This window comes from Corvus hawaiiensis, chromosome 4 (assembly GCF_020740725.1).
Source record: "Corvus hawaiiensis isolate bCorHaw1 chromosome 4, bCorHaw1.pri.cur, whole genome shotgun sequence".
NCBI classification, from domain to species: Eukaryota; Metazoa; Chordata; class Aves; order Passeriformes; family Corvidae; genus Corvus; species Corvus hawaiiensis.
Genome location: NC_063216.1, coordinates 27,248,189 through 27,274,396, shown reverse-complemented (window position 1 = coordinate 27,274,396; position 26,208 = coordinate 27,248,189). Strand labels below are relative to the sequence as shown.

At 42.5% G+C, this 26,208-nt stretch overlaps 1 protein-coding gene across 1 annotated transcript; it reads right to left on the bottom strand.

Annotated features, from left to right (window-relative positions):
- Positions 1-1,063: 1,063 nt before the first annotated feature.
- On the bottom strand, positions 1,064-24,229 carry ISX (intestine specific homeobox). Its single transcript, XM_048302725.1, has 5 exons — positions 23,835-24,229; positions 15,950-16,192; positions 6,032-6,183; positions 2,029-2,145; positions 1,064-1,352 (listed from the first exon to the last, which is right to left on the bottom strand). Exons 1-5 carry the CDS (start codon positions 24,112-24,114, stop codon positions 1,116-1,118), a joined length of 1,029 nt encoding a protein of 342 aa, XP_048158682.1. The 5' UTR covers positions 24,115-24,229; the 3' UTR covers positions 1,064-1,115.
- Between the last annotated feature and the right edge of the window lie 1,979 nt (positions 24,230-26,208).

The window sequence follows — 26,208 nt, the reverse complement described above, 5'->3', positions numbered from 1 at the left end:
TGCTGGAGCTGAAGTTTAGCCCTGTACCTGACCTGACTGTCCTTCAGATAAGATGCCAGGGATGAAGATGATAGAGAGTTCAGATCCAAGCCGGTATGAGAAAAAGGTCTTGTGGAAGACCTGTAAGAGTACAGATACGGTACATACAGTGCAGACATTAGTGGAAGCAGGATTGGACCCTGAATAAGCAGGGAAGACAAAAGCACCATATGTTGGAAGGGGATGAGTATTATGTAAATAATAAGGATAGAGACATTTAGTATAATGGGCAGGCCAATTTAATTATTTATCTACAATTAAACTAAACTGTGGGGTCATATCATCCTATTAGGCCTAGCAGATTAAACTCAGGCTGTCTCTTTTTGTTATTGTTTCTGGGGGAGTTTTGGAGCTTTCTTAATTTAGGTCAAAAAATGAGAGGCTTCCTCATAAGCATTTTAATTAACCAGCTGAAGAATTCTCTTGCCCCCAGAGACTTGTGGTACCAATCCAGAGCTCAGACTGTCGTATTTCAGCTCAGATTGTGTTTGTGTCCCTTTATTCAAGTCAAAAATACAAACAGCAAATCAACACCCCCTCCACCCCCCCAGTGACTACTTGGAAAAAAATATCTTCAAAGTTTGATTTTTGACCTGTGTTCTTTGCAGCACGCCAGTACATGAAGACCAGAATGTATGAGGAAAGTGACCCAAACCTGGAGAGAAAAGCACTTTTGGCTGGACCTTAGGCCTGTGCACGCTTTATCCCAGGCATCTTTCCTGCCCCAAGGCATCAACGCAATAGGGTCATCCAACGTCTCATGGCTGAGTAAAATCCCAGTCCTTTTGCAGGGCTGCTTGGTGCACTGTCCCGCTGGGGAGAGGCTCTCAGTTGAAGGGTTGGGTTTCCACGGAGCGTGCTGCTCCTCAGGGAGACGAGGAGGTCCTTTCTGATCCTTGGCTCTTCCCACATCCACTGGGCTGCAGCAACTCCTGGCAGCACTTGTCCAGCATGGTGACCTTGCACCACTGCCACCCATCATCCCAGGCTTGTTCGAGGAGAGGAATCGCACGCCTCCATGGAGGACATGGGGAGAAAGGCATCCCCCAAAGCCCCCCACTGCCCCGTGTCCTCCTCTATGAGGAGCTGGCGCACATACTGCTCCTTTCCAACTTGGGGGGTAGTGTCGACACGTAAGAGGGGAGGACATTGAAGAGCAAGTATGGTTTTGGGAAGGGCAGCAGCTCCACGTGGTGGGGAGCGAAGGAGAGCATGCTGGGCAGCCAGGCAGTTGTCAGCTGTCCTTGCAGTGGTGAGCAGTATCCCACGGCAGGAAAGGAAACAGAGAGCTTTCTTGGCATCAAGCTAGGAGCCTTTCAGGAATAAAAGTGTAGTCTCAGGTGAATCAATATGGACTTCTACTTACATAAAATTTACAATCAACCTTATTTGTTTCCCCGGTGCTCAGTAATTAAGAAGAAAAGTTTAGAAAAACAGACCTCCTAAAACCCAGTGGTGTGTTGTCACCCAGGACACAAAACAAAATACCCATTTTTCTAGGCATGAAAAAACTCTTGTCAGGGAAAGAGCCTGTGTGGCAGCCTAAATAATAACAGTCCTGGACTGCTAAAGTGTAGGCCAAGGGCAAAAAGTGCTGGTCAGCCTAACCAAATCTGGATGTTGTAAAGAGATATTGTCTGTAAAGGAACACGGCTTTGTGGCTGCAAATGTCTTTTTTGCAGGAAATTTCTGATGATAAAGACATTCTGAATCAAAGTATGATTTGCAGGGAAGTGACTTAGAAGCAAAATGGGGAAGGACCACTCTACAGGAGACACCTCACAGAATACTTACAAACAGGTTTAATTCTATGAAGAAATGTGTTATTTGATCAGATTTCCTGGGATTTCTTGTCATCATATTGCCATTTCTGTCTTTTCCAGTACTCCTTCTCTGTGATAGTCCCATGGGATTACTGGTGAAGTAATTACCTGGTGAAGGATAGCTGTCTCCCCCTCAGTGGCTTTATACAAAGTGTCCAATACTCACTGTGATATTTGACTTGGGAAGAGGAATGAAATCAACTTCTGTCAGATGCTGAAGGCCACCAAAGTTGCCACATTTTTCATGTTTCCTCCACTTTGCTCGCTGATTTTGGAACCAGATCTGGACAAAGGTAAGAAAGAAAAGGTACAGAAATTAACAGAATATGAAGGAGGAACTTCTCACAGCCAACTACTTTCCCTAAACTCTGAGCATCAGAAAACATTGACCTCCAGCTCAGCAGAACCAGGGGCCAAATCTAAAGTAAGCCACTGGGTATGACAGAGCACTTTGCACACTTTGCATAGCATATGGGATCTCTGGACTACCGTGACAGCCTGCTTTCTATTGTGGCTCACAGAAGAAATAAGATCACCCTGTTCAAGGAAAGACAGGGTGAAACCTGAAGGTTTTCCAGTGCTCTCTAGGGAAAGCAGATCCTTCTGTGGTCAAAGCTGTGCAGTGGTCAGTGCACACAGCATTCTGTTTTCCCTAGAAGGTGTTACATGTCATGACAGAACTCTTTCACCCTGTTTCCAAGTGAATACACTGAGAAAAGATCCACCTAGATGTTTTGCTGGGCTGCAATGAAAGTGTGTCACCAGTGGAGATGTAGTAACAGGGTTCTGCCTATATTTAGCTGATAGCATTTGGAAATTCACATAAGGGACTTAAGTGAAAGATCCAAGGGGATCACTCAGCAGTCTGAGTATGTTGTCTGCCATCTCTTTTGCACTGGAAAACAGACAACTAATTTTCTCAGGGGAGTTCCTTTCATCTGTCAGCTGATTTGACCAATCTGCCTTCTGGCAGAGGCATAAATGTATTTATTGTGCAGCTGCAGTTGTGCATCTTGCTGCATTGCTGTGAAAAGTCAAAGCCGCCTTCAATTGTAGTTTCTAGCTTGCTAAGGGACTTGCTGTTTGAATGTAATCAAGTGGTTCACATGAACACAAAGTGTTAGTTATTGAAGCCAGGTGCTACTGGAAGTAAATACGTATGTATTTTAAGCCAAATAATGAGTAGCTCAATTATTTCTGCATCTCTCACCCAGGAAGTAATGGGAATGTCAGGAGCCCTTTGCTATGCTGCTGATAGTTAGCTACTATACTGCTGATAGTTAGAAGTATCTGAGGTTACTGAAAGGACAGTTTTGTTTATCTGGGTTTGCATGTGTTTGGAAACTGCTTAGTCTGTATGAACTTCTCCATTCCCTTTCTATCATGCAGGAGTTATATGGTGAAACAGCACCATTTAACACTCACAAAGTGATAGAGGGCAAAGGGGGCACTCAAGCCAACATTCAGTCTTTGAAGTGCTCCTAAAATCTGCACATGGGATAAAGTTCTCACTTCATGGACATACTATTTAAAATAAAGACAAAGATTTTAGCACTTCTCAGACCAAACTGCTCTACTTTGCCCAACCAGCTCTCCAGCACCCTTATATCTAAAATAATTTCTCAATGCCCACCATGAGTTCCTTTTATTGTGTTTTAAACCTATTCCCCATGCTCTGTCTACCACAGATATCATACCTTTATCAACCAAATGCATAGAATCATAGAACCATAGACTGGTCTTGGTTGGAATGCATCTTTTGAAGAAGATCTAGTTCCAACCCCTCTGCTGTGGGCAGGGACATCTTTCACTAGACCAGGTTGCTCAAAGCACCATTCAACCTGACTTTGAACACTTCCAATGATGGGACACCCACAAGTTCTCCGGGCAACCTGTTCCAGTGTCTTGCCAATCTCACCATAAAGAATTTCTTATATACAAAGTAAATCTACCTTCTTTCAGTTTAAAACTGTCACTAATAATCTCACCATAAAAAGATGAGTTTGGCAGCGTCTATTTCCATAAACCAGTGTTAATAAGCATTAAATATGTTATCTTTTTTTTTAACTCTCCATTAACAGAGTATATACTCCTTTTCACAGTTTTGCCAAAAATCAGTGTTTGTCTGACAGGCCAGTCATTACCTGGTTGTCCTGTTTACCCTTTAAATATAAACACAACATTAGATTTCTTCAAGGCCCCTGGAATGGCATGTCTCTCATGCTCCAGAACTGATTGAATATCAACACTGATGAACCAAACTGCTTCTCAAGCAGCTTTTTAAGAACCACTGGAGGTAAGTTACTGAGATGTGTAGATTCAAAAATATCTATCTGTAGCAGCTGCTGTTCAACATTACCCTTATGGACGGTGTTGCCACCTTACCTATTTCCAAGCATAAAGCCAAAATTATGACTGAACATCTTTGCTATTTATGCATTATCCTTGACAGTCCTACTGTTTCTATAAAGTAACAGATCAATATAATTGATCACTTTGAGTTTTGTTTTTTTTCTTAATTGACTTCTATTGAGTTTTTGATCCTTAATTTTTCTGACCAAAGCTTTGGTCCACATCCTCCTGCTTTGCTTATTCATTTTTTATAATTTCTTGTTTTTAATGTTTACTCATCCAGACTTCGTAATTTTTTCTGTATAACACATGCAGTTATACAACTTTATCTATCCACTTAAGCTGTTTGACAGCCATCATACTTTCTTTTCTTGATTGGAGGACACAGGATTTTTCACAATTATAAAGGGCTTCATTTGGTGACCCCAACGGTTGTTCATTTACTTTTTCCCCAGTTACACTATATTTCTGAGGTGATTTGACTTACACAAAGTTTTCGTTTTGTCAAAACTATTATTTCAAAGTAGCAAGTACACATGGAAATTCTCTGCATGCTATTTGATTTATGTGTGACAAATGCAGTCAGTCAAAATTATAACTTGTAACTTGAACCTAAGTTACTGCTAATTTTTAGTTCTGTGGCTAATTTCCCTTTATCAGCCAGGATGAGGTCAAACACAGAATTTCCTGTGTCATGTATAACATTGTCTGAATTGGGAATTTGCCATCTGCACTTCATACATGAGGGACTTTTTACTTCTTTCATTTACATCTCAGATTGATGTTTCCAATAATAACTCATTTTTATTTTTCCCCATACAGATTATAAACAATTTTTTTTAAACAGAAAAATGCCCTGTTCTTTGATGCGATTCATTGTTCTGTGGAGAACACTGACTGGCATCCCAGCTTGTGTTTTATGCCACTGGAAATGCACTGTTGGTGCATTGGTATTTCTAGCGGGCATATTGTGGCGTTGCAGGTCTAATTCTCCCTGTCACCTAATGATGAAGCAACATTATCATGGCTAGTCAATAGCCCCAGGCATGTCATAGTTAATAAACTGCTCTGGGTTGAACTTTGATTGTTAGTGAGGGATATATGCAAAGAAGTACAACAATGACTATAGCATTGAGGCAAGAGCAGAGACTGCCTCATGCAGAAATCATCACTATGGTGCCTGGTAGACAACACCAAATGAGAGAGTGGTATGTATATTTTAATGTAGCGGATTTCATATGCAGTAATCATTTGGGGTCAATTTTTAGCTCAGTCAGCAACATTACATTACAACTGGGGGAAACTGGATTAGTTTTGGTGCACTGAAATTACAGCCAGGGCATTTATAGCCTGTGATATCAAAATACAGAATTGCTAAGAAGCACTTCTATTTTGGCAACTATTTTCACTTTTTTTGAGACCCTGCGGAAGATGGATGTGGATGACAGTTTGTACTGGATGAATATTAGCCTATAAACAGTTGATAAATGATTAATAAATATTTTCGTAAATGGCTGCTCTGTCACTACAGAGTCCAACAGGTTGCTCATAACCATCTGTAACTGCTATTTGCTATGCATTTAGTACGTTTAGAGCTCCTGTTAACCCTATGATTAATTCCATTTGGTTAGTCACAGCTGGGTGACAAATACTTCTTTCCTTATTTGTAAAAGGTATTGCTGTACGGGCCTCGTCTGTAGGGTAAGAGAGAGGTCATGTATCTCATTAGCATTGTCACCCAGGCATGAACTATTAAGGATGCACGCCAAATAATGAATGAATTGCAGTGAAGATAGCCTTTTGGAGACACACTGTACCTGAACTCTGGCTTCTGGGAGGTTTATCTTTGCTGCCAGTTGATTGCGAATGTGGATATCCGGGTAGTGAGTCACTTGGAAAATTTTCTCCAGTTCCTGGAGCTGCTCAGCTGTGAATGTTGTCCGGATTCTTCGTTTCCCTTTCCTCTCAGCTGTGAAAACAAAGATGTATTATTTTTTACAGGAAAAGGCTACATGACCACAAGAAGATTCAGAGAAGCAGCAATTTCTGTAAATTGCTCTGCAGTTGGGATGGCATCTACAACACCTTCTAGACATGTACTTATCATAGGTGACTGGGTCCTAACCTAGCAGAGAATGTGAACAAACTCCTTTATCATCAAAGGAAAGAGTCAAAAGTGTCCATTTGCACTGCTAATTCCATGGATCCACTGCACGTCAACAGCTACAACCCCCTACGTATTTTAACCACACTAGCCCTGCAATGAGTTTGTCACCAAAGTGACCCCTGACTGACTGCTGTTCTCTTCCCATACCATTCCTACAGAAGCAGGGATAGCCAGGAGTTTAACTCTGCAGTTGAAAAGAGAAGGCATTTTTCTGACCGTACCATTGTGGTGTGGGAACTTTCTAAACAAGCCTAACCTAAAGAACTTAACCTTAAGAATAAGGCCTTGCAGCCCATGGGGAAGTTTTAGGTGCTGTGAATTCCTAAGGAGACTCCTAGACTGCTCCATTTCTTCACCTGTTGTGGTGTGAGCACAAAAAGTACCTCTTCAACACTCCTATAGTGTTTTGAAAATGCCCTTCTACGCCATGGTATTTTATTAGATCATGAACTCTGTATAGCACTTGGCACAAGTTAGAATAAGGTCTTGGTTGCTCTGAAATTATGCTGAAGGTCTTGCAAGGAGGAAGAAAAAGCAGCTGCAGAATGTGGAGCTCAGCCTCGTCCCAAAGCTGGAATCTTCTCTGATGCACAAATGGAGTATCTTCCAGCTGACACTGAATGACCAGCACAAGAAGCCATGCCCCAAGCATTGTGAGTCACAGGGTTTTTTCTATTGAGCTCGGAAAACCGCATCTGATAGGTGCATAAAAATTCTAATACTATTTTAGTGACTGTGATGAGCTTGCTACTCAATGACCTGAAATAATCATCAATGAAACCATGTTGTTAGAGAAAATTGCTATTCTGAATAGCTGCTTTTGGTCTTCCATGGTCTGATGACAACTAACAATTCATACTATGTAACTAGAGGCATACTCTTTCTGATGGGAACAATAAACCAAACAAGGTTAGCTCAGCCCCTCAAAGAGACTTGGTACCTTTTCCCCCTTTTATTGTTCAGCCATTAGCATCCTTCGGAGGGCTAAAAAAGTGAAAAGGTAACTAAACACCTAGGCCAATATAAACTGGGCTCTGTGCCAACCAGAAAATAACATTTTTCATTCTGTAATCAAAACCTCATTGTGACTCTGTTGACACAGAAAATAAGGATTAAAATATTCTGTTCATCAACTTGGTAGGAAGGAGCCTGGGACACGACACCACTGCAAACATTTCATCTTTTCTAAACCTTTTGGGGACTTTGAAAGGAAAGCAGTTATGCAAGAATAACTGAGGAGTGCCATTTATCATAAACACTGTCAATACTACCATGTCTCAGAAACACCCTAATAAAGGTGATGTCCAACACAATTAAATCCGTATCATTAGACTTTCTACCAGCCTATCAAAGTACTACTCATTAAACTGCAGCATGGGCTTCAGACTCAAGAGAAAAATGTTATTTCCACTGAATCTCACTGGCACTACTGGGGCAGAGATTTGAAATGAGAAATATTTGTGTGGGTTTATGCTGAAGGTAGGAACGGGCACCTTCTCCTAAGAAGCCCTGATTACGTCTTCTTGAACCTTCTCAAAAGATGACTGTAAGGGGCGTTTATTGCTATATGCAAGAAAAGGGAAGTATCAGTGCTTACAGTAGGAATCTCAGGACACTACATACCCTGTAGATACGATAGGGTTCCCAGTTCATAATGCTGTTTCTTGTTTGGGGAATTTTCACCTCACACTTACTATGGCTTACTATATTCTGTCCTGTTGGCACCTGAGAAACGTCCAGGACTAGAGAGCATGGCTTCAGAGAGAACAGGCACATGAGTTTCTGGTATCTCATACCAGCTTCTTGGGTATGAAAATGACCCAGATAACTTGGTGATGAGCAAAAGAAACTCCCTATCAGTTCACTCTTAATCGTCCACATTTTTCCATCTGGAAAGGTGAACTGTTTTATTGACAAGACTCTTATGTAAGGGGAGGGTCTGCACAGTGCTCAGAATTGTCAATCCTACTGAAACCAGACTTTTCAAAGCTGAAACTCATCAGATTGAACAAGATACAGTAATGTGAGGTCAGTTATAGGCCAGTAGAGACTGAAGGACAAACTTTGATTTCGACTAGATATGAAATTAAATTGCTAACAAAATAGACTCCTATGGACAAATCAAGGCTTTTGCCAGCAGGAAATCTAGAAAAGTGTGTCTTTTTCTGTAAGTAATCAGTAATTCTATTTTTAATTTTTTACAAAACTATCAAGAAATGCAAAAAATCTGGGAGTCTGTGTTAACATTTTGTCTTGCAAGATGAAACTTTTTCTGAGTGTAGCTTTGATAGTTCCCTTTGCCTTGGGACCTCAGCTTAGAGATGCCACAGCAAACAACAGCATTCAGAAATACAGTCTAATAAAGAATGTGGGTGGAAGATATAAGACTAGGAAGTGTTGGAAGTGTAACTTTGGCTTTTCAAATGTGGCTCTAGAGTCTCTGGGGAAATAAGACTCTGTCTGAGTTTCCTGAGCTATTTTTTATGTAAAAGCTGGGGATATTCAAGTGTGCTTTTATGCTTTGTGAAAGTCATTTGCAGGTTAGCTGACTGCTGAAGCCAAGCCTGAAAATACGAGGCAGCTAAATATGTCATCATTTTCAGATGCTTAGAGATACAGCTGTCTATACATTGCCTTACTGTTGACATTGGAAAGGCCAGATTCTCCACGCTGATAAAGCAATATAGCTCCTTTAAATTCAGTATCAGACTCATTTGTCCTCTGCAGGTCTGCTTTATTACTAGGTCAGACTCGGAGCAAGTTGAAACATATGAACTTTGTAGAAATAGAGTTTCTTCTTGAAGGTGCACAGTGGGAGGATGAGATCAATGACTACAAGTTGCAGCAAGGAAAATTCTGGTTACGTAATAAGTAAAAAATGTTTTCATCATGAGGGTAGTCTGATGTGGGCCAGGAGAGGCTGTGAAGGCTCAGACCTTGAAGATACTCTGAACTTGACTGGACAAAAGCCTAAGCCACCTGATTTAAGCTCGCCCTGCTTAGATTTGGGGTTGGACGAGACAGTCTCCAGAGGCCTCTTACAACTTACTTTTTAATATGTAATCTCTGACCTCCAAATAACCACATAAAGTAAAGCCCCCCCATCATTCCTTCCCTAAAAAGTAAGGGAACTTAAGGCATTAAGCACAGCTCAAAGCATCTGATTTGCTATTGCTTATATCCACAATTTTAGCTCAGCATATTGCAGCTTATTTCCACTGCCCAGTATAACACAGTTTCAAGATATTAGAGGTATGAGCAAATCAATACTGATGACTACTGCTTGTAAAGGTTTGTTACTTTTGCAGTTTGTTAAGTAAAACTGTACAGCTGCCGTAACACCATACTTGACGCAAATTTCTTCTGGACTACATTTTGTAGTAGGCAAATAGCCTATGGTACAACTTGCACTGCTGTTTCTTAGCTGCATATCTGAACCAGCTAGAATAATACTGCCTCAGGGAGATCTCTACAACTGCATCCCTCATTTGCACTTACCCCTAGGTAAGTAGCAGCTAGGACTGTATCAAGCCTAGCTGGGCCATACACTGGAGGGACAATGAGTTAAAAACACAGGAGAAGGGCTGGAAATCAGCCCTAGCACATTATTGGCCTTGAGGTAGGTAATCTAGGTAGATGAAAATTTGTGGGGTCAGTTTATCTTGCTGCAATCTTCGTTGTCATTTCTGGACAGACACCTTCTCACAATATGAGGCAGCCAGATCCAAAGATTCTGCTGCTTCTTTGACAAGGAGAAAGCAGTTACATAAGCAAACAAGTGGTTTTAGCTATATATTCTCAGAAATACATTTTTCTCTGTGTAACAAAGTTGACTGTATCATTTGTTGCTATGAAAGAAACTCAGGTGTGTTGAATAGAGCTTCATTATATCTGGTTCTGTTTTCTCCTTTTTTGCCTTTTCCAGAGAAGTTCCTCTCTCTTCTCTGTAATTCAGATATGTGGATCTCCCAGCCAGTTGCTTCTCGTGGCTTTTCTGAATGCTGTTTTCTTCTGGTGACATTCTGCTCATGGCAGAGAGCCTCATAGCAAAAACCTCCAGTTATTACAGAGTGCTGATGGAATCAGGACAAAATGTGCTCGTCTGTATACAGATATGTGCCCATGGCTGTCCTTCTCCTAGCTGAAGAGGTGTCTTATGGCTTCCAAAAGAGCTTGCGCTGCAATATTTAGGCATGAGTATTGCAGTGCGGCTAATCTTTATTAAAGCAGTTTTTCAGCCTTTGTTAAGAAGGACTGGCATAGCCAGAGAGACTGATCCTAACTGGATAGGTACAATATGCTTCAGATAGAGCCTCCTGCTAGTGAAACACAGCATTTAGCACCCAGCTGCTGCCTGTTCAGGCATTGCCAAAGTTAATTCAGAGAAGCACAACTTGAACTTTTAAAGTCTTGACCTCCTCCCTTCAGTCCAAAACTCCTTGACATAGAGTTGCTTCCACCCTGGCACTGAGTGCGGTGCCTAATCACCTGAAAGCAAGACTGACATGCAGAGAGGTACAGACTTCAGGGGGTGTGAGCAGGAATGCTAAAAATACCAGGCTAGAAACATGTTTAAGCAGGCTGTACAGTGGTGGTCAGGGGAGTTTCTTAGTCTGCTTGTCAGAGGAGCTGGCAAGGAGTAGACGGTAGGTATGAAATCATTCATGCGGACAGTTTGTTGTGGAGGATCGTGCTCACCATCAACCTGAGCCCCTGGTGAATTTAACCTTTCCTGTCTGTCTGCAAAGTAATGACAGTGTTTACAAATGCTGCTGCCTGAAATGCTGGTGTGCATAGTTCTGGCACAACCAGTGGTCAGCAGAATAGCTGAAGGCTGAAGCAAACCATCAGGTCTGTACCTAGGCCAAAGGGCCTGCACCTTCACAAACTCCTTCAGACCAATGTGGATTTGGGGTAGATGCCTGTGTAGGCTTCCCATGCAGCTGAATCTCAAACTTGATCCATTCATTTCAGTCAATGTTTAGCCATAGTCAAATCTTACCTTAAAAGCAGTGGCCAAAAGCCTAAACCAATAATGGTTCTCATCAAAGAAAACAGGTTCCCCACCACTCTCCCCACACTCTCTGGTCCAACACCCGTGTGAGAAACCAGCCATTTGCCACAGGGAGAAAGCTGAGCTTATTGCAGGTTGCACAGATAGCCTGCTTTCTTCTTCATTCCTGTTCTTTGTGGTTATTTGTACCTGCAAACATCTAGACACCAAACACCCCTGCCTCTGCTGTTTCCCCTTTAAGTGTAAAGGGCTTGCTAATACAGCAGGTAGAAGACTTGCCCTCAGTTTCAAAGAACACTAATTAACAGTACCATATCCTGGGGATGTAATGAAAAGTTCTAGGACGATTTAGGAGAAGCCAATAAATACTCATTAAGACCTTTGAAATAAACTTATCATGATGTGCCATCAGTTTTACAAGTGGTCACATTACACAGATTTGACGAGCATGAACAAATTAACCTCTGGGTCCTGTGCAATATACCCTTTGGATCCAAAATTCCCAGGAAAGAAGGGGCTGCTTGAGGAAAGCATTGAATGTTAGCATTTGCTTTAAATAAATAAAACCCAAAACCCATGAAGAAACAATAAAAAAGGAATTTATGATAGTCCCCAGCTGCTGACAGCTTTGCTTTATTCAGTGTTTACTTGTACCAGTGAGACTTCTATGTGAATGGAGTCTGAAGGGTGACAGTAAAGGATTCAGGTTTTGTGCCTTTCATTTAATATCCAGGGTGTCATTATAAACAGTCAGTCTTCAAAGAGGGAGGAAAAAAAAGAATCAGCCTTCAAAAATACCTCAAGTAAACCCACCAAAACAATGTCAATGATCTGGGGCATTTCCAAGTGTATGTAGAGGAACACTGCACCGTAGAGACACAGGGCTGTGGGGACTATTCACACAGATAAACAGAAGGCTGGTAAGATAGCTAATGGCAGCCAAATTATATATATAGGCATTTAATTTTTTTTCTCCTGCTTTTTCTTTTCATTTAAAATTGTTTCCTTTTGTTCTGCAGGACAATGGGATGCTTGTGCTCTTTCTCACAGTCCCATTGGCATATTCTGGGCAGCCGATATTTATCTGGGATTGTGATTACACAGGGCTTCATTGTCTCTTGGGTGTTTCAAAAATGCATTAAGATAAGTCAGCATTTTAGGGAAAAGACTGTTCTGTGAGACACAAACCATGCTGTTTCACAGGGGTACATGGATTTGACCATATTGTTCACAAATGAACAGTACAAGTGAATTTATGACTTCAGAGAAAACATAAACACTTAAGCTGAAGATGTCTGCAACTGGCATGCAGAGGGGACATGATTTATACTGGAATTCCTCCAGAACTGAGATTATCTCTGTACTTTCTGTTGTCTTTATGATAATTGCCACCAGAATTCATCAATATGCTTTGGGATCACAGATACTATCATAACAATGAAACAATTAGATTAATAGAAATGTCTCTGAACTCCCAGTCAGCAATGCGCAGAGAATTTCTGCTATGGAAATACTTGGGTGACGTTGACTCATTAGGGCAGCCTCCTCTACAGTGAATAATGAAGACATGAGCTGCAGGAAATAACACGAACCCATGAACCACCTGTGGATCACAGCCTGAACCCCTCAGTTTCTGGTGAAATTAGGAGCCAGCTCTGTTTATTGCAGCACAATCTGTGCTGTCCTTGAATTATTGCCCAGAGAAGAAATCCCACAAGACTGGAAATCCACCAGTGTCCATAGGTGATCTTTTCCAAGAATCCAGGTTTTCTGAAAAGGTTCTGCTGAGCTTTTCATGCAGAAGGCCACAGGTGAAAGCCCACAACATTCAGAATGAAGGCACCCAAATTCAAATATGGGCTTAGCAAAACTAAATGCCAGTGTCAGCATGTCTCTAGCATATGAGGGCTCTTCCTTTTTTTGCTTACAATGCAGTCTCTAAGTTCAAAGTACAAGAGGCATTGCTTCCTGCAAGTGGTTTGTGATAAGGGCATAAATCTATTTAGCTTCAATGACACTGCATTTCTAAACCGCTTAGTGGCAGAAGCCATTTTGTAGGAAAAGAAAAATTTTAGGGAATTGTTACAGGGTTTCCTGGAAATATGCTCCAAATTCATACTCAGGGTCACAGTCAGGGTGCTCTTGCTATCTCAGACCACCTGCTCATGAAAGTGGCTGTTGTCATAGCCTACTCCTCACCTTTCTCCACCTATACAAAATAGCACCAAAGCCCAGCCCTTCTGCCCGCAAGGTGATTGTATAGCATTCCTGATTTCTTCTGTTCTGTGACAACTAAACAGATACGTATGTCTAGATGAGTTAGAAATTATGAACGTGTTTTACATCGATAGAGCTGTGCTGAGACAGAGAGATGAGGGAATGCCCTGCCAAGGGCTTCTGATGTCTTTCACATCAGAAAGGTCCCCTGCTGCTGAGGCTGGTGCTGCTCCTCTGAGTGCTTGTAGGCATTGTTGGTGTGAGGGAGGTCCTGGGGTTACCTCCATGGATACACTAGGGGCATTTGGCACTGCCCAGCTGCCTTCTCAGAGGACCCGTAACTGACCTGTAGCTGCCATGCCAAAAGCATGTCTGGGGCACCCCAGAGTCAACAGATGTGTAAACACAAGTTAATATGCTATCAGCTTGAGCTGTAAGGACTACAGACTGCTTCCAGGGATGCTGCAGTCTACCATCCCTGCAGGTGCTGCTGCTGACTTTGTCTGGGAAAGGTGATACCTGCCACAGCCAGAGGAAGGAGAAAAAGAGCTGCCAGCTCTTTCCCCCTAATGCAAAGTGGAAGGAGGAGGCTGAAACTTAAGATACAGGAAAGTATTTTAAACCCAGGCCTACAGCTCTCTGCAAGGAATGACATAGTGCATGAACGGGATCCGAAACATCATTGTTTGCACACCACAGGGAAAACGTCAATCCAATGCTTTAAGATCCTCCCTCCTTCTTCAGCCAGTTTCTATCAAAGGCTTGGCAACTGCAGGAACCAGTAGCCTAGAAAATGGCAGATCATTAAACCTCTGCTTGGCTTCAAAACCTCACTGCCACCAGGGAACAGAGGGATTTTGTTTAAAATGCCTTTAAAATACACGTTGCCATTGAAAGGGGCTGTTCATCTTGGCTCAGTTTTGTGCAGATAATTACATGCTTCCTCCCCTGCTTTACTGATGAGGCTGGTACCCACCACAGAGCTGGTCAATGAGGCTAAGTGCCAAGTCAGGACAGCTACCTCCCAGCTCTGGTGTGATCCTCCTGGCTGGGGACTTTCTCACGTGTGAATATTCTACTTTTATACTCAGAGGCAACTCCAAGTGCCAGATACATACAGCCCTGGCTCTTCTGTGAAGAGGCAACATGATTTAGTCCTGCTGTCATGAGCTGTGTGCAGCTTACAGGGCAAAGGAAGGCTAAAATTTCCAGTTATCTTACAAGGCTTTTCCCCGCATCAAGACTGATGGCTGTCTTGTGCAGGAGGAGGAGGTGACAGCAGCTTGTCACAAGATTCATGTATACCATAGCAACAGTGGCAGAAACAAGGATTTTCTTTCAAACGTATTTCACAGAAAGAGTTGCTTCTCCTGCCAGCTTGCAGAGTATGGAGCAAGGATGATGTGTGGCTCTCAGGAAAGCCAGCTGAGAAACCCTGCATCTGCCACTTTCAATGGACTTAAATGAAAGGCCTTCTTTTTCCTGGAGTAAATAATAACAAACTGTGAAAAAACTACCTTTCTGCTGCTGCTGAAAACCTGTTTTCTGGAGTGTAGTATGAATGTCTGCATTTACTTTTCCTCAAACTCAAAGAACTTTGAGGAATTTTTGTCACATGCTGCTAATTAATTGCCACCCGTCTGTTAGGAACTTGTCTTGTTCAGGTACCATGTATCCTGCTTAGCCTAAAGTCTCTGTAAAACATATTGGAAAAGGATATTTGTGTTGTCCTGTGCTTTGGCTAAGAGATAGACCGCTGTTTACCAGTGCTCATAGCTGATTAAATTAGCAGATCCACCAACATGGTCAGGATTGAAAATTGTGCTTGACACATCCTGCCACATCTACCGCATGTCAACAGTTTGCCTGTGTGCATGCTGATGACCTCTTCATCACCTGTACAGTGGGTCCAAGGTGTACAGAACACACTGAGCTGACTCGGCTTATTCACCAGCCTCTCTCCCCATGTTGTGCAATGCACATTTTCCAGGAAATGAGCGTTGCACAACGCTGGCAGTGAGGCTCAGAAGATGGTAACTCCTCCCAGCCCAAGCAGGAGGGCAATAAACACTCAAATGCAGTCCCTAGCGCTAACATTGGTAGAGTTGGTAGGACTGAGCTGGAACTTTAGCTCAAATAGTGGCTCTTCAGTCTTTTGATGGCAAGAATGAAGAACCATCTCTGTGACTCATCCAGGAGCTATGACCATCTACTGTGACTCAGCCAGTGGAAACATTCATGATGTCTGCTGCTTGGTATTGCCATGTGCATAACTGTAAGATAGCAGTTGTGTTTTGGGGCATTGAAGGGGAAAGTCTGGATTATAGAGGCACTCACCATGAAGTGGATGGTCCACTGGTAAACCACATAGCTGATCTTCGTCTTCCTCATGTTTTCTTTTGCCTTCCAGATGTTCACGTGCCGTGTCCTCACCCAGGAGGGACACTGGGCTGGCAGTAGGTCTTCTGCAGTGAGCTGCCTGCACTCTCCTTGCTCTGGCCGTGGCTGTAGCACATGTAGTGGGAAGAAGCATTTTGGCTGAACGTAAGTCACAGTCAGACTGACTCCTGCTGCTGGAATCTGTGAAGGACACAGCGCAAGACAGCTTTGAATAAAGCAACCACCATTCAGCACACCTTCCAGTTGGCGTGAAAAAAGTGGTCTGGATACTCTACCATTCAAACCTGATCATATTTAAAATGGCCCTAATCCTTCTGTGCTGTACTTCAATGCCAAGATTACTCCATGTTGCAGACACAGGATCTCGGTGAATTTGACACCCAAATCTAGCCTGTTCTCTACTTCCTTCCACCTTAAAACTTTCAATGGTCCTTACGAGAGATTTTTGAAAAAGGACTGTAGAAATAAGGAGGCATAACCAAAAGATCAAGAAATCTCAGCTTCCCTGTCAGTATCCAAATTAGTGGCTGCCTTTTCTGAAGAACTCGGAAGCAGAGTAGATATTGAGCTGCCCTGAAAATCTGTCAGCAAGATCGCCACGGAATTTGCTGGATGCCAAATGCTTTTAAAAGTCTGGTCCTTTCTTAAATGTCCCTGTAGGTATACATTTACCCTAAAGGAAAATGGGCCAATGAATAGGCTAAAGGTCAGCGTCTTCCCCATTTCAGGTCCATCTGTCCTTTCTTCTCCATCTGGGCTGCCTGCTGCTCTGATTTAGGCATTGGACAATTCTAAAGGCAGCCTTTGCCCAGGCTGTCAACATTTCCCATCTGCCTTTGTGACAGGTGATGCTGGTGATACCTAGGAAGGTACTGACTGCCAACTCATCTTGGTGAAATCACCTGCATGCTCTTGTTGACAGGACTAACAGGAGAAGCATGTGTTGGCCTGTTTTCACAAAGTGCAGCTTAGATTTGAGAATGGACATTATAAACAATCTCTAAGGTAACCTCAGCAGCAACCAGTGATGACATGTGCTAGGACACCCAACCCCAAGTGCTGAGGAAATTGGCCCCAGAAGCCACAATCTTTCTTCAGCCATGGTGTTGCCTTATTACTAACACCATTACCTCATTGTACAGCACGGGCACCACAAAGATCTTCCAGATGAGTTCTCTGCCCTCAGGAATGCGGTATGAGTTCTTACTCCTTGTTATAAATGTAAGCAGACCTTGCAAAGCCAAGCACTGAAACGTAACATGCTGGGAAGCCTCAAGGTTTAAGTCAGTGGGCTGTCTTTGGCTGTTAGCATCCCAAGATAGTTAAAAAAATCCCCCACTCTCCACCTCCCTTCTCTGTATTAAAGTCTTGCCATAAACCCTCATGCTGAATGCTTGATGTGCTGCTTTTGGTAGGTGCAATCAAGGCTCAGCTGACTCTTCGGAGACAAGACATCTGTGTCTGTGCTGCTTTAATGGCAAACCTAGAATTTGCTCTAGTTCTCCTCCCTGCCTGGATTTCTTTGCTTGGAAAGCCAGAGAAAGAGGCAACACATAAACATAATGAGCCCATTGAGGAATTTAGGTTTCATGGTTTGCATGACCCATGAGCAAATACGACAGTACAGGTTTGTCTGCTATTACTGCCCAAGACCATTAAAATCCTAATGTAATAATGGACTGCACTCCTGAGCAGTCTCTCACATCTAGGCTCTGAGGTTTGCTGCACCTGTGGCTGCTTCCCCTCTCCCCTCTCTTATCTAAATGGCAGCAGGTGTGAACCACTACAGGCTGTACTGGAAGAAACTCCACTTTTAAATATACATTTTACATATATATATATATATATATATAATATATGTGCATTGTCACATCTGGCATTGGCAAAACATCTAACTTTTTAGACTTGTTAGAGATTTATTTTCTCAAACAAACAAGTTCTATTTGAAAGCAGCTTTGGAGCAATGATAATTGTAACATCTGAAGACAAAATACCCAATTCTGATTCTGCCCTAAGAGCCCACACAATAGGGATTTTAAAGAGGGTTGACACATCAAGAAAACAAAGTTATAAGAGCTCCAAAAATTAGCCAAAGTCTCATTTCAATAAAGGATAATTGTTCAAATGTTACCTATTTAAATTATCACCTTTCCTTGAGTAACCTTCTAAACACAATTACATGTGTCCAGTCATGTGGACCTTAAAAACCTGGCCCACCTCTGCGTTTGAGGCACATTGTGCAAAACGGGACTCATTTTATTCCTTAGTTAGTTAGTATCAACTAACTTTGAGTTTTCTGGTGAGAAAACAGGTGAAGTTTTGAATAATATTTGTGGGATAAAGGAGAAGGACAGACCTGGGAATGGTCACTAGCATGAGGCGGGGTTCAATAACAGATGATCAGAGGATATCAGTACTGGCATAGGTTCTTAGCCCAGGATTTCTATCTCAGCTCCCATCCTTAAATTAAGGACTAGTTGCACTCCTTTGCTAGATGTGATGCTGTGAAAATTAATATATTACAAAAATGATGATGCTTATATCCTACAGTAATTAAAAATGTAAGGGTACCTAAGCAAGGCGCTCTTATGGGGAATGATTAAAGCTTTCTAAGAATGACATTAGCATTTTCTATATTATAGAAGACTTTTCAGATGTCTTTATCCTTTATATACAACTTTCCTCCCCAAAATTTTTCCCTGAGATGCTCACATACCTCACTGATAAGCACAATTTATGTATGAGCACAGATTACAGACTTAAGTAGAAAGAACAGGGAGGAAATGGATCCTAGGCAGATGGGAAACTGCCAGTGTCTCAGTGAACTGGTGAAAAGGAGTGGGAGGATTAGTTGTTTGAGATCAAAGAAATATAAACCTTAAAGAGAGGCTGAATTAATCAAGACATTTTTCTGGAGGATAAGATTGAATACTTGATGATACTGAGTTTACAGCACATAGCTGAGAGTTATGAGCCCCAGTCCTGTTTGCATTGCAACCTTCTCTGGTGTTTGCTGTTCTGACCAAGTAAAGAGACTGTCTGAAGTGGCTGCTCTTTAGGCCAGCTCGAATTTTTTTGATACACATTCATGTGACTCCAGCAGGGAGCTCTGAAAAATACCCATGAACTGGCATGGGGCAAAACTTCCTCCAGGGAATGTAGTTTTCTTTTCTTTTTTTTTTTTTTTTTTCCCCAGGGAAGGCAACAACATTTCAGCCTAGCAGAACATGAGATAATTGTTACTGTCATGCACAGAAATTACTTTGACTTGTGGCTCAAAATGGTCTTTTTGTCTTGACTTTCAGTTGCATAGGAAAGGATGGACAATTTCAGGCAAGATAGCAGTGTTTCACTTTGAAAGCAAGAGGTTATTTCAGATGACCTGAGTTCCATTTAAGCCTTGTTGTGTAATCACTGGAGAGATACAGACCTGTGGAGGCAAAAGGTTTGTGATTTTAGGGTCTTGCTAAGGCTGTGAACAGGGAAGAGTCTATCACTGAGAAATGAAAGCATCTTCGTATTGTGTTGTTTTTCTCTTTCTTCTACATATTTTTCTTTCTTTCCTTTTTTTTTTTTGCCTTCCAGGTGTATTGTTTTTCCTTGTAATAGGTGGGGTGAATTGGTTTTACTGGCCAGATGGTATCTGTTCAGTTAGATTCCTTCAGTTTGTTTCCTCTTTAGTGATAAAGCTGGGTGGAGTGTTGCTAAAGGTACACCATACTGACATTTGTGTGTGAAGTGGTGGTTGTATTCCTATTAATTTGCATATCCTTAACATGATGAACATAACACAGGCAGAATGACAAAATTACCATATCTGTTACTGCCCTCACTATTAATTTCCCAGGTGTAACACTCTCATCCCAAGCTCTCCCTGACTTGATAAAGGATCTCCTGTTGGTGAAACCTCACTGGCGGAAACCAGGGGAGTAATGAACAATCATTTCAGATGTAATTTCAAGCACACTGAAATCAGGCTCCCAAGAATTTAAGATTTTTTTTTTTCTGAAATAGACCTGATATTCTTCTGTGTTTTAAATGAAAGAGCTGGCACAAGGGAGGAGATCAGCACTCACTGGGTGTTTGTGTTCCTTGCAAAGGCCATGGCTACCCTTTCTAGGCATTGTGACAAAAGGATGAGAGGAAAAGCACGGACTGCAAACTAAAATGTCTCCTTGTTCATTATTTGTTTTTTAATTTGGTAAGAGCCTTTCAAAGATTGCAGCAGGCTTCAACAACTGCAGCTCCAGGCCCTCTAGCAGTTGTGTTTGTGCAGTGAACTCCCCCACGGCTAACAATGCAACCGGGAAGCCAAATGCTTCAGAGAAGACTGCACACTCCTTATTCCAAGTTCCACTGGAATTACGCTCACAAAAACACGTGAACTTCGGAGTCAGGCCCAGAGGTCTTCCCATACATGATCAAGTCCTGCCCCAGCTTTCTGTGAGAGGCTTACACTGTACATCACAACATCCTTTTTGTCAGAGACTCAGACTAATTTGTTAGAAGCAACTTCTAGAAGTCATCTGGTCCAGCACCCATGGGTTTTCTTGGGAATCTTGATTTGCACCTCTCATTCAGAATCCTAGGTTGGAAAAGACCTTTAAAATCAACCAGTCCAAACTTTAGACCACCAAGTCCAACCATTTCTGACATTCTGCATCTTCTGCTCCCCTGGTCCTACCCATCTCCTCAGCTCAGAATGACTAGATTTAAACTCCAGGACAAGTGTGATCTTGGTACTGAGACTGTCTACATCAGATGATAATTTTTGGCCTCAGTATTTAACTTACGGTAGCCATGAGTATGTATGTGGTGCCACATGGATCTTCCTGACTCTCATATGAATCATGGCTTTGCTCAGATACATACCCTATGGGATTGTGGGGAATGTTATTAAAATCCATAGTAAGATACAACTAAGCCCTGACCTGTAGTACGTCCTTCTTTGCTGCTGCTGAACTGTTATGAAAAAGCAACTGCATTTGTATACTTTTCTGGAATTTCCAGCCAGTTCCCTAGCTCATTTCAGTTCCCTGACCTTGGCCAGCACTGAGCCATAAGAGATGTGGCTGATTATTTACACAACTTTTTTAATGCCAGTGTTATACGGCATGAAGCTGAACAACTTAGATGAAATACAGCAATTATCCCAAGATGTACAGCACAGGGTACTGCACTTGTGAAATAAATATAACTTATCTGAATAAATTACAGTTCTGCTCGGAAAGCAAAGAGTAATAAACTTAGGTATCACATTCTTAGGTAAGAAACAAGGAGTGAAAAAGTTTTGTTTTCGTTCTTTTTTTTTAAACATCCTTGATCAATTACAAAAACAAAGTACAACATTCTGGAAGATTTCTACAGCTTTCCTGTTTTCCTACTTCCAGTAACAGTTAAGTGAATCTTCACATGTATATACTCTTTTCATTAGTTAATATTTTAAATTGCCTTAAGTTTATGAATCCAGCCTTGCTTTCTAGCAGGGGAGAGAAGAGTCACTATATTCTCTTGCTACAGCTGCAGTCTCTCTCTGGCTAGGTGGTGAAGCAAAGCCAAAGGCAAGGCCTGGTGGTTCTGCCTGCATTGCTTTCAAGATGAAAAACTGGCTGTATGCTCAGGTGGAGCAACTTGGGGTGAGGCTGCACTGGCAGTGCAGCAGTGCAGTCCCAGGAACCCACCATGTCCTGCCATGTAGATTTGTCAGACCCTTGTGCTTGCAGTGGCCAAGACAGATTTAGCCAAGATACACAGAGAAACCGGGCTTCAACATACTGATTGTGAAAAAGACTCAATATAAAAAGGTCCTGTCTCTGTTCCCAGAGAAGACTCTCATGTTGTTAAAATGCAGTTCTAAGGCCCATGTTATGAACAAGCACCAACTGAATTTTCAGTGGTGTTATTTGTCTCACTTTGGATCCAGCGGCACAAAGTGACTGCCATGGACCTTCAGGAAAGGACTTTCAGCTCACAAAACAACACTGCCAGAGCTCACAGCAGCATTTCTCCCCCTTCACATCCTGGCACCTGTGCTCCTTTGGCACATGTGCCCCACTGCACCTGCACCAGAACCAGCCATGTCCTTGTCCACCCCTACAAACTACCAAGCTCTTGCTGCTTTCAGGACTAGTTGTCCAGTTCCAGTTTGCAAAAGCAGCTTAAGGAAACCTCCAAATGCTGTAGTCCTCCAATAGTACAAGGGGTGAAACAGGCAAGCAATGCTTGCCAAAGCCTTCACCAACCTCGTTCTATCTTCGAAACAGCTTTTTCTTTGAGCAGGAAGCTGTACCTCCAGATGACCTCGAGAGGTCCCCCCAAACCTCATTTATCCTATGGTTGTGGGAAAAATCAGCAGAATGCTCTCCCCCCCATACACAGGTTTCCACAGAAAGCTGCAGTTACTGGCACAAAGGCAGCAGTGGTATATTCAGCCCCAAAGCTGTGAGATGAGTGGTCAGGAGACAAGTTATCCTGTGTCACACATGAACAAAAAGAAGTCCAAATCCTGTGCAAAGCATGACTGAGAGGCAGTGTTAGGGGCCTTGAGTCCAACCCCAGTGACTAATGTTACACTAGTGAGCAGTTTCCCTCACCACTTATGTCTTGTTTGCTTTCCAGTCCAGGTCGGTATCCAGTTTGGACATAAAAAGAGATGAAACTACACAGATAGGCAATGGTTTCTTGGACTGCCAGGTTTTTGGAAAAAGACTCTCTCCCTTACTGATAGGTGGTTCATCCAGTGTCCTGGGAAACGGGGTCCTGATCCATGAAAGGATCTCTCTGTATTACAAAAAATAAAGAGTAGCATTAAGCTTTGTTGAAAGCAGATGAGTGACAGATGAGTGAAAATTTTGTGTCAAAATTACAGGTCATTTTTTGTTTAAGTGAATCTGCTTGTATACATAAAACATCTCTTTTTCATGGAAGATGCAGATTGCAAAAGAAAAAGAAATACAATATCCAGAAAACACTGGACATTGTTCTTTGTGTCACGAAAGAAGGAGACAATTTCTGTGAGGGTAAAAGTCCACTCAAGGCCAGAGTAACTAAACTGTGAAAACTGAAGTCAAAAAGTCTAATGCACTTGCTGGTTTGCTAAGATCAAAGCCATGCAAGTTTTCTACTAGCTGTTTTTATTTAGTTCATGAAAGAACCTAGTGTCCATGATGATAAGAAGAAATTATTAAACATATATGCCTTCTCTTTTCTTATACCAGCAATTGAGTTCTAACACTCCTACAGGTACCATTACCCTGACAGACCATTTCTGCTGCTTGAGGGTGAGTGGTCAAATTTAGCAGAAAAGGGTGCTGATATGAGGTTTGGCTGTAATTCCAGACAACAGTCAACTCTTGATATAAGTGAAACTCCAAAGATTTTGTTAGAGTTGCAGCAGTCTTAGGCTCACTTCCTGCATCTCAATACCTGTCCTTCTTATGACAGGCATTTATTTCTCATTTTCCCCCCTGCCAGGTAACAAGAATATTGTTTTTTAAAGGGAAAGGTGCTGTATTTTTTACAATAAGCACTCCTCACTGAAGAGAGCTACCTGAAATAACTTTTCAGGTTCCACACTCACGTCTCCAATGACATTGAGGCTTCGCAATGTACAAAACCCCAGAGTCCCGTCTACTGCGAGGTTGAAAGCAAATTATTTTTTAAATATTATTTCTGTATACATAATGAATGATTTGTACATGATAAGGGAAATCCCAGATTCCTACAAAAGTTAAAGAATAAAAATTCTACATAATTAAACCTGACAGCTTTAGGGATCAAAAAGAAAAGAGCATTTTCATTAAGTGTTATAACTGGTACTTACCAAAGGCCACTGGTGACCCTGCTTTTAGGGACGGAGGTCTCTCAGCGTAGCTACTTCTGTTCCCGGCTTCACTGTTCGGGGCAGTGCTGGCAGAGGGTTTCTTTAAGATTTCCTCAATGGAAAAGGACAGGCTGGGCTTCCTCTGTCCAGCACATATCCGGGGGTCCATCATATTCCTGCCAAAGTGGCCGTGGGTCACAGAGTCCTGTCGTGCTGCCCTGGGTCTCGGTGCACCCCGAGGCACATGCAGCTGGGATGGTGCGTGTGTCTCCCCACCCATGCCCGGGTGACCCGAGGGAGCGCTGGGAGGAGAAACAAAGGCGACCCGCAACTCAGCACACACGCCTGCTCTTGGCTGCTGATCACCTTGGGACCAAGACCTGCGCTCCCTGGGTCTGGGGAAAACAGTTTTAGGAGTGGGGGTTGAAAGTCTTACCAACCCCACCCACTGCTGAGCATTCCCCCCGCCTCTTGGATTTACGGAGCTCTGAACAATTGTATGGCCATTCCAGGAGGAGGTGCACTACTTGTAGACCCAGGAGAAAAATGCCCTGGGAAAGGTTGCCTCTTGTCGGTAAATCCTGTTTGTGGGGCAGTTATCTTCCTTTTCTGCTTTCAGGTTGAAGCCTGCGAAAAGCCCACTGGATTTGTACCATTATGGAGTTAATAAAATAATTGACAGGACAAATACTTGTCTCTCAGGCCATTTACTAGCAAGAGGACAACCTGTAAACTTCTCTTGCATACCAGGAGGTGTCACATATGAAAAGCCTCCTCACCAGCAGTTCCCAGTATCTGAGATTCTTCAGCCATCCCTCCCAGCTGTCAGCTTTGGTACAGATTCTCTTTTCTTCTATTGTGAAAACCCTTTGAACTTTCCAAGCAGGTGCTTTTCAACATCATCCCATCTTATCAGTCACAAGAGAAAAAGAGATGGCCCTTGCAGCACATGTAGGAATAGGAATTAGTGCCCTCTACCCCCCACCTATACTTCTAAAGAGAAGACATTATTTTCTTTCCATCCTGAGCTATGAGGCAAGCTAGCTTGATAATCATCCCACCAGTTGCTTACACCTCCCAATTAGGCATCCATCACAGCAGGAGATTTTCTGGTTAATAAGGGTGAATACCTGTGATTCCTCTCCTGTGCCACTTCTATCTTCTTGTTAATTTTTATTTTGGGAAGAATGTGGTTAGATACACTCCTGTTCCCTCCCTCTCCCTCCCCTCAGGGGCATTTCTTGCCTTCTTCTGGGATTGCCCCTCACCTTTTAAATTGCTATGTTTTTTTCTCCCTCTCCTGTTGGTTCTTCTCTGTGCCTTCCTTATCAGGCTCTTATAATTGTATTGGCAGTCCCTGCCTTATTTGTCCAGTGAACTGACAATTCTTGAGCTGATATCCCATCATATGACCTTTTCATGGAGTGGAGACCAAAATTACTGTGTAACCAGGGGGCAATAAACCACACCTGATAAGATGAAAGGCTTTCGGCTTTTTCCAGATTCTAGATACTGGAAAAACAGTGGGGGTGATGGGGGAAAGAACAATGGAAGAGGTTCAAAATGATGCAGCCAGTCGTGATGAAGAATATTTAATTATCTGATTTTATTAATCAAACTTCTCCCCAGGTGGCAGGACAGACCAGTGAGCGTCTTTCACACTGATGACACACGTGGGGTAGAGTGGGAAGTGTTCTCCTTTGTTCCCCTTGCATCCCTGTGCTGTTTCTATAAAGGAGGATCTTGTGCCTTCCTGGTTGTGTGATGAGGTGGCAGCTGTTGTGCAAAAGGCCTTGTGGCCCTCTCCATGAAGCAGGGAACATCTTCCTGTTCCAGTCCCTGTGCTGGGGGAATGCCTCTCTAGTCAAGCTTTGTCCTCTCCAGCTTTGCTGTCAGAGTCTATAATGCCAGCTGGGCACACAAATGGGGATGTGTCCCCCTTCTTTGCTTAGGCAGAATGAGAGAGTGGGTAATTTATGGGCTGAGAACAGGTGAACATGCTGTCTGTATGCAGAGAGAAGGGAAAGAAAGGTGCTCTGAATCTACACCCTGGATTAAAACTGCCTATTTAATAACAGGGTTTCCCTTTTATCCTTGTGATTTCCTGATTCAGGATCCATGAAAAAGCACAAGGAGAAACCTAGTACATTCTTTTACAGACACCCTACTTTCCCTACTCCTTTTGCCTGAGGCACTAAGAAGGGAGCCACTCTTCTCGCTTTCTGCCTTCCTATAGACCAATGGCTTCAAATCTTACTGCCCAGATGCCTCAAGTTGAGAGTCCTTGACCCAGCCTCCACTGTATTAATTTAGTATATATTACAGAGTCTGAACTCTCTGATGTTTACTGTGCTACCTTTTACCTGAAAGTTTC